The sequence below is a fragment of the Oryzias latipes genome, chromosome 10, assembly GCF_002234675.1.
Source record: "Oryzias latipes chromosome 10, ASM223467v1".
NCBI classification, from domain to species: Eukaryota; Metazoa; Chordata; class Actinopteri; order Beloniformes; family Adrianichthyidae; genus Oryzias; species Oryzias latipes.
Genome location: NC_019868.2, coordinates 4,493,594 through 4,519,126, shown reverse-complemented (window position 1 = coordinate 4,519,126; position 25,533 = coordinate 4,493,594). Strand labels below are relative to the sequence as shown.

General features: G+C 43.6%; 2 protein-coding genes across 5 annotated transcripts; both read left to right on the top strand.

The window, feature by feature from the left end:
• Nucleotides 1–3,044: 3,044 nt before the first annotated feature.
• LOC101168026 (heterogeneous nuclear ribonucleoprotein A0-like) lies at nt 3,045–4,009 on the top strand. The gene has a single exon (XM_004086553.3). It carries the CDS (start codon nt 3,107–3,109, stop codon nt 4,007–4,009), a length of 903 nt encoding a protein of 300 aa, XP_004086601.1. The 5' UTR covers nt 3,045–3,106.
• A 6,339-nt stretch (nt 4,010–10,348) lies between these two features.
• Nucleotides 10,349–24,990, top strand: fbxo38 (F-box protein 38). 4 transcript variants are annotated; one of them, XM_011473166.3, is made up of 22 exons: nt 10,349–10,499; nt 11,154–11,332; nt 11,415–11,616; nt 11,687–11,820; nt 11,933–12,096; nt 13,296–13,461; nt 13,533–13,808; nt 15,192–15,285; nt 15,822–15,952; nt 16,171–16,341; nt 16,411–16,553; nt 19,220–19,394; nt 20,237–20,374; nt 20,462–20,611; nt 20,716–21,312; nt 22,238–22,338; nt 22,472–22,574; nt 22,660–22,826; nt 23,627–23,772; nt 23,999–24,102; nt 24,207–24,320; nt 24,389–24,990. In XM_011473166.3, the coding sequence occupies exons 3-22, from the start codon at nt 11,420–11,422 to the stop codon at nt 24,565–24,567; spliced, it is 3,450 nt and encodes a 1,149-aa protein (XP_011471468.1). In that variant the 5' UTR covers nt 10,349–10,499; nt 11,154–11,332; nt 11,415–11,419; the 3' UTR covers nt 24,568–24,990. The 4 variants fall into 4 exon arrangements, with proteins under 4 accessions (XP_011471468.1, XP_011471469.1, XP_011471471.1 ...); XM_011473167.3 differs by having other exon boundaries at nt 11,154–11,341; nt 15,195–15,285; XM_011473169.3 differs by having other exon boundaries at nt 10,350–10,499; nt 11,160–11,341.
• Nucleotides 24,991–25,533: the final 543 nt, after the last annotated feature.

The window sequence follows — 25,533 nt, the reverse complement described above, 5'->3', positions numbered from 1 at the left end:
GCTGTTGATGGGGCTCCAGCTGTCATCGAACAGCAAAATCAGCGCGAAGCTGCAGGAGACTATCTTCTAAATGTGCTTTATTACTGTTGTGATTATTATTAAGGGTCTGCTCGCTCATATTTTTTATAAATCCGTGCGGTCAGTGCTTTTTCCTTCGCTGCAAGGAGGACCCGAAAGATGGGTTAGCATTAGGCTAATATGTACTTAAAACTCTGAACGGGCATTGAGCATCTTGGATGTAAATATGTGGGAATTACATCAGACTTTTTTTTGTTCTGGACACCACTGGAAACACAAATTAGTCATGAGAAGCTGTGTAAAATCAACAGAAGTTCACAACCATCACAAAGCCGTCTTCTCTGCCGCTAACACAAAGCTACACTGCTCCTTGCATGTGTCTGTGTCTCTTAGCAGCCGGACACACTGAGATAGCAATGACGTCATCGCCCTGCCTCCCCTCTGGAAATGCTAAGTCAAATTGAGATATGCGACACTACTGTATTCACAGGGTGGATGTTGAAATGAAAACGCAATCCCCTCTTTGCATTTTCGTTTTAATTATAACACAGAATAAGCGGTTTTTAAGTAGAAATGAAAAAGCATGGACATCACCAGATGCTGGGTTTTCTTCTTCTGAATGCTCTGCCAGGCCTTTACTGCAGCGGCTTTCAGTTGATGTTTGTTTGTGGGCCTTTCTGTCTGAAGTTTAGTCTTCAAAAAGTGAAATGCTGCTCAATTGGTTTGAGATCAGGTGACTGACTTGGCCATTAAAGAATATTCCACTTCTTTGCTTTAATAAACTCCTGAGGTGCTATGGCTGTATGTTTTGGGTCGTTGTCCATCTGTATTATGAAACGCCGCCCAATCAGTTTGGCTGTATTCACCTGGATCTGTGCAGACAGTCTGTCTCTGAACACCTCAGAATTCATTGGGCTGCTTCTGTCCTGTGTCACGTCATCAATAAACACTAGTGTCCCAGTGCCACTAGCAGCCATGCACGCCCAGACCATCACACTGCCTCCACCGTGTTTTACTGATGATGTAGTGTGCTTTGGATCAGGAGCTTCTCCACGCCTTCTCCATACTTTTCTCTTGCCATCATTCTGGTAGAGGTTGATTTTGGTTTCATCTGTCCAAAGAATGTTTTTCCAGAACTTTGCTGGCTTTTTTAGATGCTTTTTAGCAAAGTCCAATCTAGCCTTCTTATTCTTGAGGCTTATGAGTGGCTTACATCTTGCAGTGTAGCCTCTGGATCTACTTTCATGCAGTCTTCTTTTTACGGTAGACTTGGATATTGATACGCCTTCCTCCTGGAGAGTGTTGTTCACTTGGTTGGCTGTTGTGAACGGGTTCCTCTTCACCATGGAAATGATTCTGCCATCATCCACCACTGTTGTCTTCTGTGGACGTCCAGGTCTTTTTGCGTTGCTGAGTTCACCAGTGCTTTCTTTCTTTCTCAGGATGTACCACACTGTTGATTTTGCCACTCCTAATACTGTAGCAATTTCTGGCATGTTTTTTTCTGTTTTCTCAGCTTAAGGATGGCTCCTTTCACCTGCATGGAGAGCTCCTTTGACTGCATGTTGTCTGTTCACAGCAAAATCTCCAAAATGCAGCACGAGTCCTCTAATCAACTCCAGGCCTTTTATCTGCTTCACTCATAATGACATAACAAGGGAATTGCCCACACTTACTTACTTACTTACGAGCCCATGAAATGAAGAGATTGTGTTTAAAAAATGCTTTAGTTTTTCACATTGTATACAATCTTTTTGTTCAACCCATGGAATAAAAGCTAAAAGTCTGCGCTTCAATGGCATCTGAGTTGTTTTATTTAAAATTCACTGTGCTAATGTACAGAAACAAAATAAGAAAGAATGTGTCTGTCCAAATATTTATGGTCCTGATTGTATGTAGCACTGAAGTCCAGGCTGACCTGGTACCTTCACCCCTAGAAATCACAGATTGATGCTGATAACCAAGGAATATCAGAACCAAGATTATTCAAGTCGATTGGATTGTTTTGATGATTTTATTTAACAGGTGTTTTTTTTTAATCTTCAATTGAAAATAAATCAAAAACAGACATAAAGAGGTTTTGGGTTCTTTGACTTACTTCCAGGTCCTGCAGAAATTCACATTCCAGCATTTCAGATACTAAACAGCAAAAATAAATAGGTTTAATAGTAACAAAAATTCACAATCTCAAAGGAGTATATTTTAAAACATTTAAAACAGTAGTTACAAAGAGGAGTAAAGACTTCTGGTAAAAGTTTCTCTGACCTGGAGGGGCTCTGGTGGAGGTGATTGTCCTCGGTGATGAAGAAAGCCACCCTCATCACTTTGCAAATTGCCAGGTTTTAACTTTAAGGGGGGAAAGGAAAATTCTTCCTTAGCCTCCTAGTGCTCATTCATTGAGATTAAGGGTCAACAGTGAAAGTCTCATAGTTAAAGTGCTTTTTGAAGCACTTTGAATGACTTTGTGTACGAATTGTGCTATACAAATAAACTTGCCTTGGTCCTGTTAGCGTGAAACCTAATTTTCAAAATAATTAGGGGATTAGGGTGGGAATCCGGACACAGCCCTATAAATCTATACAGTGCTGGACTATGTAGTAATTCGGACACCACACTCACCAATTTTTTATTACACAGCGAATATGACATGTTTTCAAGAAGTTAAAGTCAAAATAATATGAGCATTTTGCGATGATTATTTATGAATCCTCACATTGTTTCGCATGTTGTAAAGGTGCAGTCTGTTCAATAAATTTAAAAAAAAGCAAAAAATGTGTCACCACTCCGCAAGCCTGTATGATGTAACATGTCATCAGATGAAAAAAAGGAAAAAAGCATGTAATGAAATGAAGTCACATGTCATGAGATGGCGTCACATGTCATGAGATGACGTCACATGTCATCAGATGAAGTCACATGTCATCAGATGATGTCAGATGTCATCAGATGAAGTCAGATGATGTCAGATGACATCACATTATCACAGCTTGAAATCTATGAATACACCCACTTTCCTTTCCATCATCCATTTCAAGATTTCAAGGTTGTTTTAAAGATTAAACCAAACACATCTTACGATTTACCAAAAATGTTCAACCAAGCCTGTAAGCTTTTTGTGGGAGGACTCAAGGTGGACACCAATGATGACGGGCTGCGCAAGCATTTCGAGCAGTTTGGCACCCTCATCGACTGTGCCGTCGTCCCACACAAGACGGCGCAACGCTCTCGCTGTTTTGGCTTTGTGACCTACTTAACACCAGAGGAGGCCAACGCAGCCATGGCGGCAAGTCCACACACAGTGGAAGGGAACTGGGTTGAGGTCAAACGAGCTGTTCCAAAGAAACAGACCGATGAGTCTGAAGCTCGTGACAAGGTGAAGAAAATCTTTGTTGGTGGCTTGAAAAACGACATCCAAGAGGACGACCTCACCGACTACTTCTCTCAGTTTGGTGAAGTGGAAAACTCTGAAATCATGTCAGAGAAGGAGACCGGAAAGAAACGGGGTTTCGGCTTTGTGCACTTCACGGATCACTATGCGGCAGACATGGCCGTGGCTGTGCCTTTCCACACAGTGAACGGACACAGAGTTGAGGTAAAGAAAGCTGTTCCCAAGCAGGAGATGCAGGCACCCAGCAGAATCAGAATGACGCCAAGAGACAATTCACGCCGCACCATGATGGAAAACCAAAACGACGCCATGGATTATGGCCAAAATTACGGCTATGGAAATGGCGGAGGATATGGCGTTTATGGGGGGTGCTGCTGCCCATGCAGAGGCGGCTGTTCCGACCAGCAAAATGTTTACGGAGGCGGCTGTTCCGACCAGCAAAATGGTTACGGAGGTGGCTATTCCAACCAGCAAAATGGTTACAGGGGCAGGAATGGCTACAAAGGTCGTGGCCATGGCCAGCAGTCTTCTGGCTCTGGTCCAATGAAAAAGTCTTTTGGTGGTCAGAGAAGCTCTGCTCCCTACACAAGAGGCAAACAGTAAAGACTTAGAGGAAACGTGAAATAATTGTAGGAAATTCACGTCCCAGAAAAAAAATGAGGATTTATACTGACAGGAACCTCTTTTATGATTTATATTGTTGTTTTTTTATGTTTAAAAGAAAAATAGAAGTTTTAAGGGAATTAAGCTAAAAGGTTAAACAAATTTATTAAATAGGAAAGTTTTTTTGTGCATATTCATTTTTTTTAGTTGTAGGAATTTTTAATATGATTTAGAGTAGCTTAACATTGATTAATTATTAATGTGAGGTTTCACCTTTATGAATTTACATTTGTGAATAAAATGTTGTGCAATGCAAATCCATGAATTGATGATAAAGTCTAGACTTTTTTCAAAAATAGTTTTTTTATTTTATTTTAATAGCATTCCAATTTAAATTGTCTATTGAAACATTTTTACTGGTCAACTGATTTAGAAAAGAGGACCAGAACAGTTCAGGATGTAAACAATGAAAAAACAAATGTTGTACAGTTTTAACCTCATTTAACAGAAAACATAAAGATTTTAACAGAACAAAACATGTTTATCACAAGAGACGCTCAGCCAGAAGGAGCTTTTGTTAAGGATAGAGTTCATCCATCTCAATTACAGAACTCGCTCATGACTGAAAAGATAGAAAAAAAATTTAAACTCCGTTAAGGACCAAAAATCAACATATTGTGCAAATGCAAGAAAACTAAATCAGAGAAGATAAAAAAGGAAGAAAAACAAATGCAATGCAGGTCAAAAAGTCAGCACTAAAGAGTTTCCACAGACAGAACACAGCCCATTCTTCACAGCTGCTCCTCCAACCCAGACATTGCAAAAATCAAAGCTCAACAGGTGGAATGGTGTTGCTCCATTCCCCTGTTTTAACTGCACACCTCAGTGTACACCCACAACAACAAGAGGAGGGGGGTCACGTCAGGCCCTGTCTCTTGTCTTGAGGTGGGATGGGCCTATGACTGATGCCGGGGGGGTGGGGGTGTCTTGGGGGATCCTGTTCCCCGTAACATCTGAGCTGGGTGGACCACACTTTTTTTTAGCTTGCACTCACTTTGAATTAGAAAACTATGAACTTAACTATGTGAACAGAGCAGACAAAAAGGGTGGAGGAGTCACAATATATGTGAAAAGAAACACAAAGTTTACAGTAATTGATAAAGTGTCAGTAGCAGTGGATGGAAGATTGGAATGTATTAAAATTCAAATATTCAGGGAGAAATGTCATTATACGCTGTGTATATAGGTCACCAGGGTCAAGCTTAAGCCTCCTGTTATGGTCAGGGTCAGATTGACCCATTTTGAATTTTAAAATCCAAAAAATAAATAAAAACTGAAAAGCATTTTTCTACTTTGAAGCTTTAATGTAATCACCATATCAAGTAAGGGTTCATATACTTTAATTATAGTTCAAATAGGGACTGCATATCGGTCATTAGCATGTGTGGGTTTCCTCCAGATACAATGGATGGATGGATGGATAGATAGATAGATAGATAGATAGATAGATAGATAGATAGACAGACAGACAGACAGACAGACAGACAGACAGACAGACAGACAGACAGACAGACAGATAGATAGATGACTTTATTAATCCCACAATGGGGAAATTTCACTTCTGTGGCAGCAACACGACATTCAGAAATAATCTATATAATATAACATCAATAAAGGACATCACAAATGACATTTATATTAGATAATTAAAAATATTACTAAAATTATTATGAAAAATTATTATCAAAAATGAGATTCTTATTAAATAAAGAAATAAATATTAAATAAATACAGCTGCAAAAGTGTAAAAAAACATGTGGTCTGCAAAACATGTAAAAAAAACATTACAAATTTTTTCAAAATACAGAAATAACTAATGAAGTTCACACCAAAAACAAAAACAAACAACTGTTCAGGAACAAAAAACAATTTAAAATTGAAAAACAACAACTACAACAAAAGTAAATGAATCAATGACTAAACAGAAAAACACCCCTGGGACCGTGGAGCGTCACTTTGACACAGTGTTGTACAGTCTGATGGCTGTGGGGAGGAATGACCTGCGGTAGCGCTCCTTCTTACACTGAGGGTGCAACAGTCTTGTGCTGAAGGAGCTGGTCAGCGCCTCTACAGTTTTGTGTAGGGGGTGGGAGGGGTTATCCATGATGGATGTCAGCTTAGCTAACATCCTCCTGTCTGCCACCTTCTCCATGGACTCAAGTGTGCAGCCCAGGACAGAGCCGGCCTTCCTAACCAGTTTGTTAAGCCTCTTCAAGTCTCTGCCTGCACTGCCCCCCCCCCAGCACGCAACTCCATAAAGGACCACTGAGGCCACCACAGTGTCGTAAAAGGTCCTCAGCAGCTGTCTGCACACGCCAAAGGACCTCAGTCTCCTCAGCAGGTGAAGGCGACTCTGACCCCTCCTGTACAGAGCATCCGTGTTGTTGGACCAGTCAAGTCTGTTGTTCACGTGAACACCCAGATATTTAAATGTGTCCACGACCTCAATGTCTGAACCCTGGATGTTCACCGGTGACTGTGATGGTGAGGACCTCTTGAAGTCCAGGATCAGCTCCTTTGTCTTGCTGGTGTTAAGCAGCAGGTGGTTAACTTCACACCAGCTAACAAAGTCAGTGATGACCCCCCTGTACTCCTGCTCATCCCCCCCTGATACACAGCCCACAATGGCACTGTCGTCTGAGAACTTCTGCAGATTACAGATAGATGGATGGATGGATTTATGGATGGATGGATGGATGGTAATTCAAATAGAAACGAGCATCAATGCTGTTCCTCAGAAACAAACAAAGCAGGAGGGTTAAAGGTGTTCAGTGACTGGATGGAAAAGACGTTTAACTCTCAAAATAACAAAATATTATTAATCTGTGATTTCAATATCAATCTGATAAACCCCAGAAAACATAAAAAACGATGATTTTATCAGCAGAATATATGCTATGAGTTTATGTCCAACCATAACTAGACCCAGCAGAATCACTACTCAAAGTGCTAATCTGATTGATAACATATTTACAAACAATATAGAATACACTCATATGAGTGGAATAATGACAAGTGACATAACTGATCATTGACCAGTTTTTATAACTAACCAATCAATCAATTAACCAATCAATCAATCAATCAATCAATCAATCAATCAATCAATCAATCAATCAATCAATCAATCAATCAATCAATCAATCAATCAATCAATCAATCAATCAATCAATCAATCAATCAACCAGTCAGTCAATCAATCAATCAATCACTCAACAAATCAATCATTATTTATAAAGAAATTCATATGAAAGCATTACTCAAAATGCTTTACATTAAAACAAAACAAAATAATACACAATAATAATACATACAAGTCTGAAAATTGAAATAAACAAGCCCAAATATTAAAATAGAGCCCCCTCCCCATACCCATACACAACCCCCACCCCTTTCACACACCCCAACCCCTAACTGATGGGGATAGACAATAAGAAATAGGCTGAGCACAAAACCAAGATGTTTGTTGTTGGAAACACTAATCATTTGGAGCTCCCTCTCTGTGAACAGCTGCATAGCAGCAAAATGCAGCATCACAGGCGGGGACCGCTCCACCACAGCAAAGTGGAGATGCAGGTCCCCATTTAAAGCTGCAGTGGCTGAACAGCAGCCGACCCAGAGGGAGAGGATCCAGCTGAGGAAGCACCAGAAAGAAAAATGAGAATGAAAAAGTAAACAAACTGATAAAAGCAACAAACATATAAACAATAAAATAATGAAATAATGTAAAATAAAATAAAGGAGGGGAGGGGTCTTGAAATAAAAACAATTAATGGACAGGAGTTTGAAAAATTAAAAAAGCTGATGCACACCTTTTTAGTCGTTTCAGAATGTATCATTAAAAGCGACATGTAGATCAGCCTCCTGAGTGGGGGAGGGAAAGAGCGCAGCACGTCTGGGAGTTTCTCTGGGATATCCAGAACCGTGGCTCCCGGAAAAAACTGAGTTACCGCGTTGAAGAAACGGACCTTCCCTATTATGGAATCCCAGATTTATGATTATTCATAATAATGATGATGATTTTTATTATTATATATCATTCATTTTTAATTGTCTCTGAACTCTCAAGTTTACCACCAGAAAACCTAAATGATGAGCAAAATTTAAGATGAACCTAAACAGCAAGAAGGCCCTGGTTCGAGTCCTGTGACCCCGAAAGGAAACAAACGGATTAGAAGATGAATGAAAAAAAAAGAAAAGATTTACAATTCAAACTAGACAAAATGTACAAAGCTAAGGCTGAAGGAGCTTTTATAAGATTCCAACAAAAATGGTTGGAACAAAGGGAACAAATGACTTCTTATGTTTTCAAATTAGAAAAATCACAAGCAAAGTTTAACCCCGTTAAATATAGATGGAAAAATTACAAATGTTACAAAAACTTATTTCCAATTTTATTCATGATTATTACTTTATAAGATAAAGTGTAGTCAGGAAGCGATGTTTGTATTTAGTAATTCCTTGAATAACATAAATACAATGAGTGAAGAAGATAAATTGGCATGTGATTCTTTAATTTCTTTAGGAAGTTTTAAGCAGGAAGAATTTCTAGACGGGTCTACATTGCTTCCTCGCTATCTCTGGACACTAAAAATGCAAATAGGATTGATCGGATACTTTTTAATTTCCTTTGGAGAAATAGAATACATATGTACGAACACCAGTAGTAATTAATTTATCAAAACACGGAGGACTTGACTTTCTTGACATCTCCACTCAATGTATTTAAAATTAAATGGTTAAAAAACTTCTTATGGTGGAACTTCATTTTGAAATTTCTAACCAAAATATGTATTTGATAAGCTTGGAAGTCTGCCATTTAGTCTATTACGTAACTTTAGAATCCTTTAAAACTGTCTTACTTTCATTAGCAGGTTTATTTGCATGGACTCTGATCTATAAACATAATCTTTCTCTTCAGCGCTAATATATTTGGAATAAAGATATTCTACACAAAAACAAGAGTATTTTTCTTGAAAATTGGTTTGATAATAACATTTCTCTTGTGACACAACTGAATAATCCTCAAAATGATCTGACGTTACACAGTGAGTTTCTGTCCACCTATAATCTGCATGTCTCACCTGCAGAGTGTGCACTGGTTATTGGTGTTAGACTTCTGTGTAGCGGTTCTCCTTCAAATTCTCCACGTTCTCCTCCCAAATTTACAGAATTGTGGTTTGGAAAAATGTTTTCTTTCGCTTGTAGAAATTATCAAAACACCTGTTTACTTTTTCAAAATGAGATTGGCACGAAGCCCCATGTTAACCCTTTAGTGGAATACGTTTTGTAGTAGAATTCAGTGGGAAAAAGTTTGGTCCCTGGCCCAAGAATTTTCATCACCAATAAAATTAAAGAAATTTATTTGAAAATTATCCAGAAGTTTTACCCTGTAAAACACTTATTTATGTATTTATTTTAACCAAATTTTAAAAAGATCTGGATATAAACTGTTCATTAAACATTCATCACCAGTGAATGACTGAAATATTTCACACTAGTTGGTTTAAAGGCATAGGTATGCGTGTGTGAACACTATCTGTTTTGTGTACATGTCGACAGGTGGACATTTTTGCAGCTAACAGGTGTGTTGATAACATTTGAGTGTGGGTGTGAACAGGCCCCGCCCTTTTTGTACTACATTTGAACCTTACCATAATGATTAACAACCAGTAAACTTGCTGTTCTATGCTGCTCCATGGTCTTATCCCCCTTCCCCTCCTATTATCACCCTCCTACCCCCCCCTCTCTCTAACATCCCTCCTTTTTTCTTCCCTTCTTTCTTTTTCCGTCCGGTCCAACACCCAAAATTTTCAAACATGGTTGAAATTAATAAAGTTTGGCCTCAATTACAAAAGGGGTTTATTCAGACATACCTTTGGTTTGTATGAAGATTAATAACCCCTCTTGTTAAAGTAAAATATGTCCAACACAAGAGGCCCTCAGCTCTCATCTGCCTGGACAGGACAAGTTAAAAAAACAAAAAAACATTCATCACCAGAAACTGTGCCTCATCTTTCTTGATAATGCACTTTCACCTTTATTATTTTCTTTTTTTTGGAAAATCTGCTTTAGATTTCTATTATTATAGTTTATCTAATTATGTATTTAATTTTCCTGGTAAATGTGAAAATGTTGTCATTTTCACATAGTGTGGAGGGTGAATGTTCGATTTTCTGTATGTGCAGTATTTGTCAATAAAGTTTATTAATTTTTTTTAACTTCCTGTTTATGATCCCACTTGGTCGGTCTGTAATTTACGTTTCCCCCCCTTTAGAGGGCGGTGAAGAACTTCAAGCGCCAGTTTTCCACATGAAGAACAAGAGGCAACTCTTCTTCGCTGCTATCTGCTTCTGCCGAGTATTCCTACTTCAAGTTCGATTATAAAGGGGAAGATCTGGTTCTGAGTGACCCGAACGGATCAGCACTGGTGGGTCATAAAACGGGCCTTGGTATCACGGGTGAGGGCTTTAGCGCGGTTTGAGCGCACGGTTAAAACAAGCTTTGCTACAGGCGGGTTGTTGTTTGCAGCCTCGCTCGGTTTAGCTTGCGTGCTTTTCTCCTTTTTTTTAGTTAATTAGAAATATTTCCGTTTTTGTGTACTCCATAGGGTAAGGCCCCGTGTTTACATGAAGCCTCCCCCTTAACTGTGGGGGAACAGAGTGGAATTCTGAAACGCTGTCGGCCGTTATGGAGCAGTGAAGGAGGGATGTTGTCCTTCTGCTCAGATCATCAGTTACCTTCTTAGACTCACTGCCCCCCCCCCCCCCCTCGAAGCCCCTCCCACATTGAGATGATAATAATGTAACTAACTTTTTGGGTCTTTTATTTGGGGGAAGGTGTGTCCCTTCCGGGCTACCCTAGAGGCCAGGTAGGCGTGGCAAGTTAAAGGAGCATTGTGAGTTTTGCGGTTAAAAAGAATAAAAAGGAGTGGATTCACCGAATGGCGTACTCGCTGTCCTGTATGTCGTTTTTACCACAGAGTGACTGATAAATGAACCTCCCCCATGACTAATAACTGAACCTCCCCATCGCTCGGTTACAATAATAATGATAACAACAACGGGATGTTCCTCTCCTTAAGCCACAGGAGCTCCATCTTCGTGGTCTTTGCATCCTGGAGGAGTCGGCGGTGGTCCAGTCAGCAGCAGGACCCCGTCAGTCAGATCAGATCTTTGTGGGGGGGAGGGTTGAGCCTGGGTGTCCTGACTGCCCCCCAGAGATCTGCAGGGAGTCATGCCGGCTGCAGCCGTTGCGGTGATGGTGAGCTGGGTCAGTGAACACAGCAGCTTCAGGTGGTATGCAAACCCCCCCCACACTGATCCTTCCCGTGGTGTTTTTCCAGAGTGGATGATCCTCCCCCAGGAGTCCGGGGCAGTAGGCGGTCTGTTGTGCACCTGCGGGGTAGATAGAATGGCACCGAGGAGGAAGGCTTCTAGACTGCTGTCCTCAGTGGACAGTGCTGGGGGGCCGTCTGTCCCCAGACCCCCTGAGCCCAAAGACTACATCAATGAGCTGTCCCACGAGGTTCTGTGCCACATCTTTAGGTAGGTCCCAACACGAGAGCAGGTCTCAGAGCTGGAGTGCTTCTGTGATGAAGAGCACCATCTTCTGCAGGTATCTGACCATGAAGGACATCATGTGCATGGAGTGTCTGTCCAGGAAGCTCCGAGAAGCCGTCACCCTGTACCTACGGGTGGTCAAAGTGGTGGATCTGTGTGCGGGTCGCTGGTGGGAGTACATGCCTTCTGGTAGGACCTGACCTGTGACCACACCTGCTTTCTTTGTGGCGTTTCTGCCAAGGGGGTTCAGGGACTGCTGTGTTTTTGTGCGCTGCATAAAAAGCTCGGGCTGTGTGTTCAGGTTTCACAGACGGCAGCTTTCTGATCCTCCTGAAGAAGATGCCAGACCTGGAGCAGCTGTACGGCCTCCACCCTCGATACCTGGAGAGGAGGCGTGTCAGAGGCTTTGAGGCCTTCAGCATCCCTGGAGTCCTGGAGGCTCTCCAGGCCTGCCCAAACCTGCTGGTTAGTCCAATAACACAGTATCATGTTATTTTCAGAGCGCAGCTCATCTGATATGGAAGCAAAAAGGAAGAATAAAAACACGAAAACATATCATACCCCCCACAATAAAGGAACAAGATTAAAGTGAAGTCAATCATCAAAATGGAGAAACTTTTGTTGTGTCTCTAACATGAAAAAAAATGAGAAAAGAAATTAAAAAAATAAAACTTCCTAAACTAACTGTGATCAAAAGAAACACTTTGGTTACATCACCCACAGAAAATGGATTTCTTCTGGCTCAAACCAAATTAAATCAATTCAGACGCCATATTTTGCGATATGACCGCCGCCATGTTGGAGTCAGACATAGTCCTTAAGCAGTGATTGGTCCGGGTCGGTCTGATTCAAAGTTTCTACGGGAACCACTCTCAGGAGTCACCTTGTTGGAAGTCTACACTCCTACCACTTGAAATTGGGCTCAGGAGAATCTGTCAATCAAATGTTTCAGACATTCAAGGTGGGGGCCAGCGGGCTCCATATACTTTTATGGTGCCATCTGATTGGTTCGTTTATAATAATTTGCATTAAAGAAAACATACAATGTAAAGAAATAGGAGAATTATCAAGAACATGTTTAAAACGGGTATCAGAGAAAGAATGGTTCTTCTGATCAATAGAATGAGTTATAACTGTCTATTTCTCTATGGTCTATGGGGCTTTGACTTTATTTTATTTATTTATTTATTTTTATTGAACAATTGCAGAATATAATACAAAAATGCAACATTCATACCAATACAATATAAGAATACAACACAGTTCTGAATACAGAATAAGATTGGGGCTTTGACTTCTTGGAACTAGCAGGTACTTGAGGTACTTGTTTGGAGTGCTGGGGTAGGGGTGGGGGGTGGGGACCACTCAGTCCAGTTCTCATATACAGTCAATGGTTGCAATATAGATTTTTGTATTTGTGTTGTCGACGACCTGCTGCATATTGCTCCATTCCCCATCATTGTGTTCTGTGGCGTTCTCGTCTCAGCACTGAGCTCAAGAGTTTGAAATCTGCCACAAAAGCAGCCAATCACAGTCAAGGAGCTTCATGGCTCTGAACTGGATCTCAGAGTCCTATGTGGTCTGGATTTAATAGTCCTGAAAAACAGTTCTGAAGTGTTTTTTGCTTTGAGGGCAACCTTGCTCACCCCCTGGTCTTCCTGCAGGGCGTGGAGACGTCCCATCTGGAGCTGGTGGAAGCTATTTGGAACTACATGCCTCAGGTTCACATCCTGGGGAAGTTCCGCAACCGGAATGGGGCTTTTCCCATCCCCGCGGAGAACAAGCTGTCCATCCCAGTGACGGCCAAAATCCAGACGCTGCACCTTGTGGGTGAGTTCCCCGATGAAGGCAGCCCCCCTTTAGGCACGGTCGGCGCCTGAGCTGTGGTCTTTGTGCTGCAGGTGTGAACGTCCCGGAGGTGCCGTGTGTGTCCATGCTGCGCCACCTCTACATGAAGTGGGTCCGCTTCACCAAGCCACAACCCTTCAAGGACTTCCTTTGTGTGAGCCTGAGGACCTTTGTCATGCGCAACTGTGCCGGACCCACCAACTCCCTCAAGTACGTCCCCCTGGTGACCGGCCTGGCATCCGCCCGCAACCTGGAGCAGCTGGAGCTGGTGCGGGTTCCTTTCCTGGGGGGGCTCATCCAGCATGTGGTGGAGGACAGCTGGAGGTCAGGTGAGGGCTGCTGCTGCTGACTTGTTTTGTTAAGCAGATAAACAATCAGAAACTAAAAATCCCTCAGTTCTGTTCTGTCCTCCTTGGGTCACCAGGATGAATCTAGTGAGCATCGATGCACATTGGTTTTTTGCAGAGACTTCTGGGAAATCGCTAGGGGACTGATTTTGGAAGTTTAGGCTGTGTCTGAATTCCCAGCTTAACCCCTAACTACTAAAAAATTATATAGCGCGGCACTATGTAGTGCCCTGAATTTAAAAAGCAAATCAGACACCATGCTCCCTACTTTTTATTTTTATAAACGGTGGATATGATGTCATCGATTTCACGAAGTTAAAATCTCATTGATATGAGCCGTTTGTGACGATTATTTATGAGTCCACTGTCTTCTGAAGAAAAAACATTGATGATTTAAAAAAAAAACACAAAACATTTAAATACATTTTTTTTTGGCAAAAATAGTTCTGAAGCAATGCATTGTGGTCTATGTGAGCATCAATCCGCAGAGACTTCTGGGAAATTTCTAGGGCACTCGATTTTGGAATTGCATACAGTGGAATTGTAGTGGACAGCACTACAAAATGGCGAACGCACTACATAGTGAGTAGGGAAGGAATTCAAACACAACCATTGCTTATTTCTTTGAAGTTCAGAATGTGGGTGAGTGAGAGAGAGAGAGAGTGTGACAGACAGACGGTGGAAGAGAAAATAAAACATGGCTACAGAAAACACACATATCTGTGAAGACCCACCTGACAAAACGGCACCCACACTCACACACATCCGTGTTTGTGCAGAGGTGAACAGGGAGGTGTGTTCAGGTGAGTGTGTGTGTTTACCACAACGTACCATAGTGTTACTGAATGTAGAAGAGAAAGGAACCCACACACACAGAGGGACTCGGAGGACTTCCTTCCCATGGACCACCTGATGCCAATCATCCAGAGACTGGACAAGAAGGTCCTCCCCATGAGCATCTCGCTGTAATGAGAGTACAGGGCGGTGGTTGGGGGCTTCCTGACTGTCACCAGTGTTCAGAGCCCCCACTCCAAGTCTCTAACTGGGAAGTAGCAGGCCCACCAGTTAGGAGATCGTATCAGAGGCATCACCAGGCCTTCCAGACTCTTTTCTAACCAATGACGGGTCAAGTCTTCTGAGACCTGCCCAGAGGTTTCTGCAGCCCTATCAGAGCCCCAACAGGCCGTTCTTTAGGGTTCAGTTTCTTTGGTTGGTGCCTTACTTTGGTCTTTGTCCTGATTCTGCAGAGGTGCAGAGTAGTAGAGTTGACCGAGGTGAACCTCAGTAGGAAGAAGAGATGAGCAGGACTCTAAAGGTCTGCAGGTGTCTGAGCTGTGTCACTGATGGAATACTTTCCCCCCACAGCAGGATTCCGAAATCTCCACACCATTGTGTTTGGAGCATGCAAGAATGCTCTGGAAGTGGATCTGGGATATCTGATCATCACAGCTGCCCGCAGGTAACCACGGCGACTAGGTCAGGAGGCCACACCCCCTGTTGTCGTAAAGATCTGTTACAGTGATCAGATGAGCGTGTTTGTGACGAGGTTTACTCATTTAAGTACATTACAGTACTCTGATTACACTGATACAATGACAATACTCCAAATAAACTTATAGACCTGGATCACAGTACTCTGATTACATCAGTGAACTCTAATGACAGTACTCTGAGAACACTGATAGATTTGGATGACAGTACTCTGATTACACTGATTGACTTTAATGAAACTACTTTGATTAAATCGATGAATTCAAATAAAAGTACTCCGATTACACTCTTTGACTTGGGTGACACTACTTCGATAAGACTCAAAGACTTGAACGACAGTACTCTAATCCCATCGATTGACTCAAATCAGAGTACTCTGATTACACTGATAGACGGAGACTGCAGTAGTGTGATTGAAGCCTCTGTGGACTCCGCTGCAGCCTTTCTCACCAGAGGAACAGCTCTTTGGGTTAATTCTCATCCTCTGCTCTCGTCTGGGCCCAGGCTTCATGAGCTGCGCGTCCAACCCTCTCTGACCAAAGACGGAGTCTTCTCCGCCCTCAAAATGGCTGAGCTGGAGTTTCCTCAGTTTGAGACGCTTCATCTGGGATACGTGGATGAGTTCCTGTTGCAGTGTGAGTTTTTCTTTTCTACTGTCAGTAGGAGTAGGGAGCTGCAGTTCTCTTTGCTGCATCATGGAGATGTTACTCTGCATTCTGACAGTCATTAACTATCTACTAACTCCAGAAAGGCCAAAGCGTCTTTAGCAGTGAACTTGTGACATGAGAGAGAATGAGTGTCTTGCACTTTATGTTGAAAGCTCCCGTCAGCTCAGGTGAGTTTCTTTCTGCAGGTAAGATGAGTAACTCTGAGCTGGTGAAGTACGGGCTGGCTGATGTCGTGGAGAACCCAGGCATCATCACCGACATCGGGGTGAAGGTGGTGAACGAAGTGTTCACCAACATCAAATACTTGCACATCTACAACTGTCCACACCTGCACAGCCCCCACCATTGGATCACAGGTCAGCTCTGCTCTTAGCTGGTGGGTGGTGGTGCTTATGTATGTGGGGCTCACTTCTGTCTGTCTACAGATCAGTCCAGGTGGAGCCGGCTGGTGGACCTAACTCTGGTCCGCTGTCATGCCATCAAACTGGACTCCTTCTCCCACTTTGTTGAGCTGCTGCCATGCCTGGAGTTCATTTGCCTAGACCAGATGTTCAGAGAGCCCCCCAAGGTGAGCTAAGCCTTCTATCCATGAGAGCTTGTGTTCTGGTGGGACGGCTTAAGCCGTGACACGGCTCTCTGTTGTGCGTAGAGCAGTTTCTTGTTTCTTGGAGGTGACCATTTGGTTCACAGTCTGACGTGAAAAGCTTCGGATGAGACTTGTTTCTTTGTGTTTTCCAGAGGGAACCAGATGTTTCTGTCCACTGCATTGACTTCCTAGGTTTGAATTTAAACCATGGGTTTTTATAAATGCGTACTTTGAAACACAACATGAATGAACTGGGTGTGTCGCCTAGGTAATGGTGAGATGACAGGAAGCGTGTGGCTTGAATGTGATGTATAACAGAGTAGAAGATCCTGGTAGTTTTTTTGTTGGAACCAAGGAGACCAGAGAAGAAACTGGATTTGGTTTGTGTGATGGAATCTTTGTAGAGAGTGGGCTGCAGTGTTAGAAATAAGGAGATAAAAAAGGCAAGTAAACTTGGTTGTCCTCCCCAATTTTTGGTTGTCCTTCGATACCAATAGCAACAAAACCTACTCAGATGTCAGTACTTACAGCTTTATTTCTTCTATACATCTAGTATCAACTGCCTCTTATGATGGACATTTAAAAAAACTCTTTAAATATTAAAAACAAACATTTTACTAAATATTGACGCATCTGGTTACGCAAAGTATTGCCAAAAACTTGAAACTAATATCTTTTTAACTAGTATCTTTACACAGATTTAAATATCTTGGTTCTTTTTTTTGGTTTTGATAATTGTTGCTTAAAGAATATAAAATGCAAAGACTGTTGTAAAAATTTAGAATATCATATCAATCCCATGGAAAAAAAAATTTCAGCTCATGTCAGTCTGTTCTGCTATGAGTGAAAGTTATAGTGTTTTATGAATGTTTTAAATCTTTTTGCGTGTTTTGGGAGACCTCTAGCGGTCGCGTCAGGTACTGTTGTTCAACAGCATTTGAATAATCTTTATTGAAAAATGCACATGTAGAAACAGAAAGGATTCGCTAGCATGCACACACTTCGTTTGGCAGTGGAAAGCATTTGCTGCATGTGTCTCAATTCAGAGGTTGCCAAAAACTAACCCTTGGAACTTGAAAAATAGTCGAAAAATACCAAAATGTTGAATAAAAAACCTGGTTGTCACACGGACAACCATCAGGTTCATTTTGGTTGTCCTCCGTGAAATCTGGTTGTCTGTTTGGAAAACCGCTTATTTCGAATGCTGGGGCTGCTATGTAAACATTTCTTTTTTGTGTGGCCCGTTTTATCTACAAAAATGTTCCAGCTGACAACATTTTGCCTCCATACAGCAGAGTTCAGAGGTAAACCAAAGGGATTGTGGGAAAACAAACTAGGAGTTCAGTGGAGCAAGAGAATTGAGGACAGAACTTCAGGACAACCTTTACTTTTCACAGAAACCACCTCATCAAAAGAGGACAAAGAGCCAGAGAAAGAAAAGCCAGCAATGCAGGAAGATAGAATATCAATATTCATGTCCTTAATATTTTAGAATGAGATCATTTGGGAGAGTTTTAACATGAATAGACACAGATAGAGATCACAGAGATGAGAAGATGGTCTGATATATGAAGTATATTAGCTGTATGGTAACACCAGGGCACTTATACAGTTACGAGAAGGAAAGTTGTTGTATTGCTGGAGTCCAAAACTAACTAGACATGAGTCAGTATGTGGTGAGAGGAAGACTTGGCATTCTTTATATGAATAATGTAATCCATGGAGGTTTGGAGACTACGAGGATTAGTCCATTTTTTACAGTAAGCAGTGGCAGCAACTAGCATCAATGAACACTCAACCCAAAGCCGGTCTTTGATGTGTTGGAATCCACTCTCTACACGACTACGTTTGGCATTTTTTTGGAGGGAATGTCTGAATCTACATTTTCCAGAAGTCTCTGCGGATAACCAGTGCTCACGTTGCGTTTGAATGGTTTGTCATTTGTGGCGGGAAAAGGGTCATGCCAGGGGTTTAAAAAAGTAGTGAGCATTAGGTCAAACTGCATTAAAAGCACTATATAGTCTTTTAGAGGTTAGGGAATAGTGAGGGAATTCAGACACAACCTCTGTGTTCTGAGACAAAGCTTAGGTGGACTTAGTGATCCGTGTTTCCTACCAACAGTGTTGTGAGGTGTTTGGCCACATTGTAGGTGATGGAGGTTTGTGCTGCTCACTCAGGGTGTGGGTTAGGGGGAATTTGTAAGACAGCTGATTACGTTTGCTGTGATACTTGCTGTGGGATCTCTCTGAAGTATTTAGTGTGTCGGCGTGGATTCAAAGGGGAATGTATTAACCCTTGTGCTATCTTAGATGACCCCCCCCCTTCCATTGACGTGTTCTCCCTACCATGACAAAGGTGGATAAAGGTGGAAAGATTTCATGTAATCCATGGACACCAGTGAAGATCACAAATCATTGAAGAAAAAAGGTTCAGAGCACTGTCTAGTGGGTCTAGATGACCCAACTCCCAACGTTAAAGTGCCTAGGATAGCACAAGGGTTAAAGCCCTCTGAGCATCTTCGTTTGTCATCTGGTTGGACATTGTGGTTCTTTTGTAGAGATGTTTCTGTTTTGAAATCTTTTTTTCTTCCTTCGATTGCTAAATGTGTGTGTTCCTAAACCGTGTGTGTTTGTGTGTGTGTGTCTCAGGGCTGTGCCAGGGTGGGGCTGAGTGCAGGAACTGGTATTGGTGTTTCCTCAGCTCTGGTCAGCAACCAGAACCCCAACAATGACAATCACCATCATCCAGCCAACGAGGCCAACATGCCTGCTGCCCCCCCCCCTGCCAACATCAACAACAACCAGCAGCAGCAGCAGCACAACGGCAAGCTCTTCCTCTTTGTGTTCTGTACAGCTTCAGGGGCTGCCTCTGCTGCAGCGGATCAGGGATTCTTTTGTGGGTCTGAACATCTGGCTGTGACATCTGCCTCATGCTGCTCGTTTCTTTAAACGTCTGAAGTGAAGGTGCGAGCTACGGAGGAAATGTCACAGATGTGCAGCTGAAGCACAGCAGGGGTGGGAGTAGCTTTCCTCTTGTCCGTCTCCCCAGGCTGGAGCTAACGGATGAGACCTGCAGCGTTCTGTCAAGTTCAGTTTCAATATAATTCACATTTATTTCTATAGCCCAATATTTATAACAATAGTCTCAATGGGCTTCATACTGTGTAATAAACCTGAATCATAAAGAGCATAAAGTCATAGAATTCAACATGAAATGGCTGAACTAAACAGACTAAACTAAACTGGACATCCCTGCCCTTTGACCCTCCTTCACAGTAAGGAAAAACTCCTAAAAAAATGGATTATGGAGAAAAAGAAGAAACCTCAGGCGTGTCCAGATGAAGGAGGGATCCTCCCCCAGGACAGACAGGCGATGCACCAGAACTCTTAGAGAAGAATTAACTTAAATAACTCTACAACTACATGTTTAAATAGTCCAGCAGATGGGCTTCATCCAGATGAGTGGGGGGACGGCTGGGGGTGCGATTCATGTGTTGTCCCTCTGTCCCGCTGGGGTGGGACAGAGGGACAACACATGAATCACACTGCACCCAACAGAGGCACGGAGAACTGAATGATCGATAAATGATCAAGTTCTCTCCATGTTCAGAGCAGACTGGCTGCTTTCACACAGGCTCTTCATGAGCTCATTCATGCTCTTCACAGAACCACTGGAAATAAATGGAATGGATGAAGAGGAGGAGGAAGAGGAGGCTGCGTACGAGGAGGAGCGGCGGGCTGAGGTGGGGGGGCAGAACAATGACATGGTCGTAGCTGCACCTCCCCCTGATGAGGAACAAGCAGGTTCATAGCATCTTCTCTTTGACACTTATGCTCACTTCAGGAGTTTTTAAAATCTTCAGTCTGACCCCGCCCCCTCCACTCCTGCAGGTCCCAGTGGGTTGAGTGGGCAGAGCAGACCAGCTGCCCCTGTGAAGGCCCCCCTGACCCTCTCGGACTCTGACAGTGAGGAAGAGGAGCGGCTACTTTCTGAGCTCAAACCAGCTTCCTGTATACAGCGACCAATTTCTTGCAACAAAGGTCAGAGGTCATCTGTGTTTTCTCTGTGGGCAGGTTGCTGATGAGCAGGTGACAATCAGGACTGACGAGGGGCAGACTGTCCTCTAACAGAAGTCTGTCTGCAGGTAAAGGAAAGATGCCCCTGCGGCGCTGCAACAACGCAGCGGTCCAGGTAAAAGCCCGGGCGACGCCCAGCAGCTGTGAGAAGAGCTGCCAGGTGAGCAGTGAGCAGATCAAAGCCGACACCAAGGCTGCAGCTGAAAGCAAGAGGGGCAACAGGGGCGTCTGCACAGACCCAACAGACGCCACAGTGCCCAGGAGCAGGGGGAGGTCGTGGGCCGGACCCGTGAGCAGGGCTGCCCCCGCTGCTGGAGCGTCTGGACCCGTTAGTGGCTGTGGCAGGGTGGCGGACGGTGGTCCTCTCGGGTCAAACACAGACAGAACTGCAGGACTTCTTAGGACCAGCACATCCTCCGGACCTGAAGTGGAGACTTCTAGCACAGCAAGCACAGAGGCCGCCAAGAGTCCCAGTCCAGGTCCAGACTCTGTTTCCACTAGCGCTGAGTCGGGGTGTCCTTCTCCAGTGTCGCGATTGGGTCATGGAGGGGCTGCCAATGTCAATAGTTCACAGCAGACTCCAGCGGGCGCAGATCCCAGTCCAAGGAGACCCCTCACCAGATCCCATACGCGCATGTCTGCTCTGCCGCTGCTTCCTGAGACAGGTGAGGTGGGCGGGGCTTTGTCATTCTACATCTAAGTTCAGCTTTCTTGGTCTGGGCTGCAGCTTGGTCTGCTTGGCATGGTTGGATCTGACCTTCAGCAGGTCACAGTTGAAGTGTTCGATCCTCTCAGAGGCAGAGATGCTTGAAGGAGTCTGCAGATAGTTTCAGCAGACCTGGAGCACCTCTGCACCCTTTGCGGGTCTCTAAAGTTCAGCGGCAGTCCAGCAGAACTTTAGAAATGTGTTGTTCGTGTGACGGCAATGCTACGTTTACGCCGGCCAAGTGACACAATTATTCACTTCCGTGAATTAAAGGGACGTCATCCATACTTCACTAATATGCCCGAAAATTATCTTAAAATCCTGTGTAATGACGCGTAAACATGAGAGTTCTGTACGAATAAGTCTGAAACCCGCAAATAGGTGCATTTACATCGACTTTTCATTGCCTGATGCTTGATCACGCGTTGCAAAGGCCGGTGTGAGTGAAGCTTTAAAGGTTTTGTTTTGAAAGTCAAGTGGATCCTTCTCCTTCTTCCTCCCCCCACAATAACTTCCTGTAAGCTGGTGTCTCTTTTTTCTTTTATTTATTATTTTCTTTTTTTTAAACTTTATTTATTTTTTGAGCTGGTTCCTCTGCTGCAGCCTGGTTCTGTTCAGTGGAGCAGCAGCTCCTCAGGATCTCCGTCATGCCGGGACTATGACAATTTAAGAACCAGAGTAAATTGACTTCAGTAGGGTGGGTTTAATGGCTCACATTTTCTTACATGCTCCTGTTTTTCCCACCACTTTTTGACAAATGTAGTTTGCTTTTTATATGTCAACATAAACTACACATTTTATTGGACAGTATGGTTCTGATTTGGCTAAAATGATAAATTGGTTTCTTTTAGCAGATTCTTCAACCTGTCCTTCCTGCTCACCAGATTTTTCCAGAACAAGACCTCGGGCTGCTACAAGGAAGAAACGGATGGCTGACAAATCCACCAGCACCTCAGACCCGGTTACAGAGGACGACCACGTCCAGGTGAGGAGCTGTGGTGGAACTCTGTGCACGGCTCTGGGCTTTGGAGCTGCATTCAGAATGCCTGCAGCACTTTGCTGATCTTTGAAAGACGTCCTGTAGACTCGGCGTTCAGTCATGGTCTGGTCTCCTGCAGGTTCTGTGTCTGAAAAGTAAGAACTTGGTGGGCATCACTTTGACAAACTGTGGAGTCACAGACCTGGTCCTGAAGGACTGTCCCAAGATGATGTTCATCCATGGTAACCATCTTTGTCTGCTCTCCCCGATGACCATAGATGAATTAAAAACTGAAGAAACGTCTTTACCTGCTGTTCTCCTCTGCAGCCACCAGGTGTCGCGTCCTGAAGCAGCTGCGCATTGAACGGGCCCCCATCGTGAACCGCTTTGACTACGCCCAGTGTAAGAAGCTGGACATGGAGCAGGTTCTGGATCAGATCCTGAGAACGCCTCCAGAGAGGAACCGCATCATCTACATGCGTCCCATGCACCAGGTTGGTCATCTGGTGTCTCCACGCTGTTCTCCTGTAGGTCTGAGCTGGAGCCTGGTCTCTGGCAAAGAGGAAGAGTCTTGAGGTCTTCTCTCCTTTACGTGGAAGTTGAATATTGGCAGCATTTACAGCTCTGGTACCTTTAGGCAGACAGAAATGCTGTAAAAAACACAGACTAAAAAAAAGACACAACAAATTCAAGCAAAGAATGACTTCTGTGTTGAATTATTAAATATTTAGGAACAAAATAAGTGGGAAAACAACAAACAGGCAGAGAGGTGGGGGCGGGGCTTAGACTCACCGCTTATGATTCCAGACAAACTAACAGCTGCTTCCTAATAAAAAATAGTTCTCATCCATAAAATTAATACAATTCTTTGGGTTTACTGGATTTAAAGAAAAAAAAATAGAAAGGAGTCTGCATCAAAGTGAATTTGTTTCCATCATCTCACTTATGTTAACTCTGGGTGTTTGACAGACAGAAAAGTCTATTCAAGGTTGTGGAAAATGGACAAAAGATCAAAGGAAACATCACACTCATAAAGAATAAAAATAATTAGATTAAATAACTTAATAAATGTCCCGACAACATTTTGAATCAATACAAGTATTGCCAAATTAACTATCTTGATATGTCGGTAAAAACATTTTTTCTAACACATCCAGTGTTGCGGCCCCCTGTTCCTTTCATCTCAGTGGGAAACTGATCCAAATGGCTCTTTGAGAGGTTCAGGTTGCTGACCCCTGTGTTAGTCTGTTTGGTTTGCAGCTCAAAGCTCAGACCCTCGTCTCTCCTTCCTCAGATTGACTCGGTGGCTCTGGAGCGGCAGCTCTTCCGGGGCCCATATCCGTATCACATCGCCATCGTGCACGAGTTCAGCAACCCTCCAAACATCCGCAACAAAGTTCGCATTCGCAGCTGGATGGACACAATAGCCAACATCAGCCAGTAAGTTTGTGTGCGTCGTTTTCCTGTCGATCCTGGAGTCCAGATTTGTGCCCACCTCCATATTCACCTTGAGCGGCAGCTTCCTGAACCTCTGTCTGTCTGTGGAGCTGTTTGAAGGTGGATTATTGAAGCTGCACCAGATCGGGAACAGGACCGTCACGGCCTGCCAAGGTCAAGGTTCTGGATTCTGCTAAGATTCTGGAACAATCTCTCACTTGTCTCTTAGGGAGCTGATCAAGTACGAGTTCTTTCCAGAAGCTACCAGATCTGAAGAAGATGTGAAGAAGAATCCTCAGTATCCCTGGGGGAGGGACATCTACACTCTAGAGGGTAATGTGTGCGAGTCATATCTGTGTGCCCTAAGACCTGTGGCCTTTGATGTCTGAGAGGCTGTAGAAGCGAGAGGTTCTGCTGAAGCTCTCCTGTGCTTCCAGGCGAGGTGGACGGCGCTCCCTACAGCATGACCACAGACTTCCCTTGGCTGCGTACGCTACGAGCCGCCTACCCGAACAGCTACGCCCGCTGCGACTTTGAGGACGATGAAAGCAGTGAGTACCCGGCCCTCATCCTACTGGAGGACTGGAGGTTCTGGAGCTGAAGGTGCTTCTCTCTGCAGCCACCATCTACGCACCGCGGCGGAAAGGACAGCTGTCAGCCGACATCTGCATGGAGACCATCGGAGAGGAGATCTCTGAGCGCAGGCAGAGCAGGAGAGCCGTGTTCCAGAGGGTCGCCGTCGTCTTTCTTCACCACTGTGACACGCCAGGAGAGCCGGTGGAAGACGACTACATCTAGACCGCAGAGACCTGACGGAGGTCAGGAGGAGGGTGGTCCTCTCTGGAGAACGCTGGAGAGACTTGCAGCTGTGCACATTCCCCTCTGATGGTTCCAGATTCAGCACCACCCCTCCCACATCTAGCTGAGAAGGAGCTGAAAGCAGTCTACCTCCAGCACTCTGGCTTTTCTCCTTCAGCTTCATGGAGGATGCTAAGCTGCTGAAGGTGTTGATGTGAGCACAGTGGACATATTTGTATCTGCAGTTGAAGGACTTGGAAGGATCCTAGTAAGAGATCAGAAATCTCAAGCATCGTAATAACAGCTGAGATGTTTGGACTCCATGAGCCGTAAACCTTCAGGAGGTCATGGGTGAAGCTGTTTGAATAAAAAAGGTGAATTTCTCTCAATGCTAAATGAATATAAAACCAAAATGATCTCTGTTCTCATTTTTCGACATCTCACATGGGTTCAAAACCTCCTTACTGCTCTAATTCTCATTGTTGTCGCTGCTGATGGACTCTGACCTGATCACCTACAGGAGAAAAGAAGAGTGAAGGAAACACTGGAATTCATGAGTCTGCATGTGATGACAGATATGATGAAGACCAAAGTGATGCTAATGCGTGTGTATGTGTGTGTGCTTGCATGTGCGTGTGTGTGTACATCATCTCTGATTTTCATATGGGAAGGACTTTATTTCTTGAAAATGAACCTTTCTCTCATGTTATCCTGGTAAAAGGGACAATTCAATTATATTTATGTAGCCACATATAATAACAATAGTCGTCTCAATGGGCTTCATACAGCAGGAGCTTTGGTATTGTAGACGACAACCTCTTGGTTCAACCTGCAAACTTCCTGTTTCTGACCAGAAATCAAGAGATAAAACCTGAAGCCTCACCGAATGTGGTCAGTTATGTGTGTGTGTGTGGGGGTGTGTGTTGGAGGCTGTGTGTGTCTGTCTCTGTGTTCATCTGTTCATCA

Excerpts from the sequence above, each read along its gene's own strand:
- fbxo38 (XM_011473166.3), top strand. The coding sequence starts at position 11,420 with ATGATCCTCCCCCAGGAGTCCGGGGCAGTAGGCGGTCTGTTGTGCACC. Across the intron at positions 13,809-15,191 it reads GGAGGACAGCTGGAGGTCAG|CAGGATTCCGAAATCTCCAC; the intron begins GTGAGGGCTGCT and ends TTCCCCCCACAG. Across the intron at positions 15,286-15,821 it reads ATCATCACAGCTGCCCGCAG|GCTTCATGAGCTGCGCGTCC; the intron begins GTAACCACGGCG and ends GTCTGGGCCCAG.
- LOC101168026 (XM_004086553.3), top strand. The coding sequence starts at position 3,107 with ATGTTCAACCAAGCCTGTAAGCTTTTTGTGGGAGGACTCAAGGTGGAC.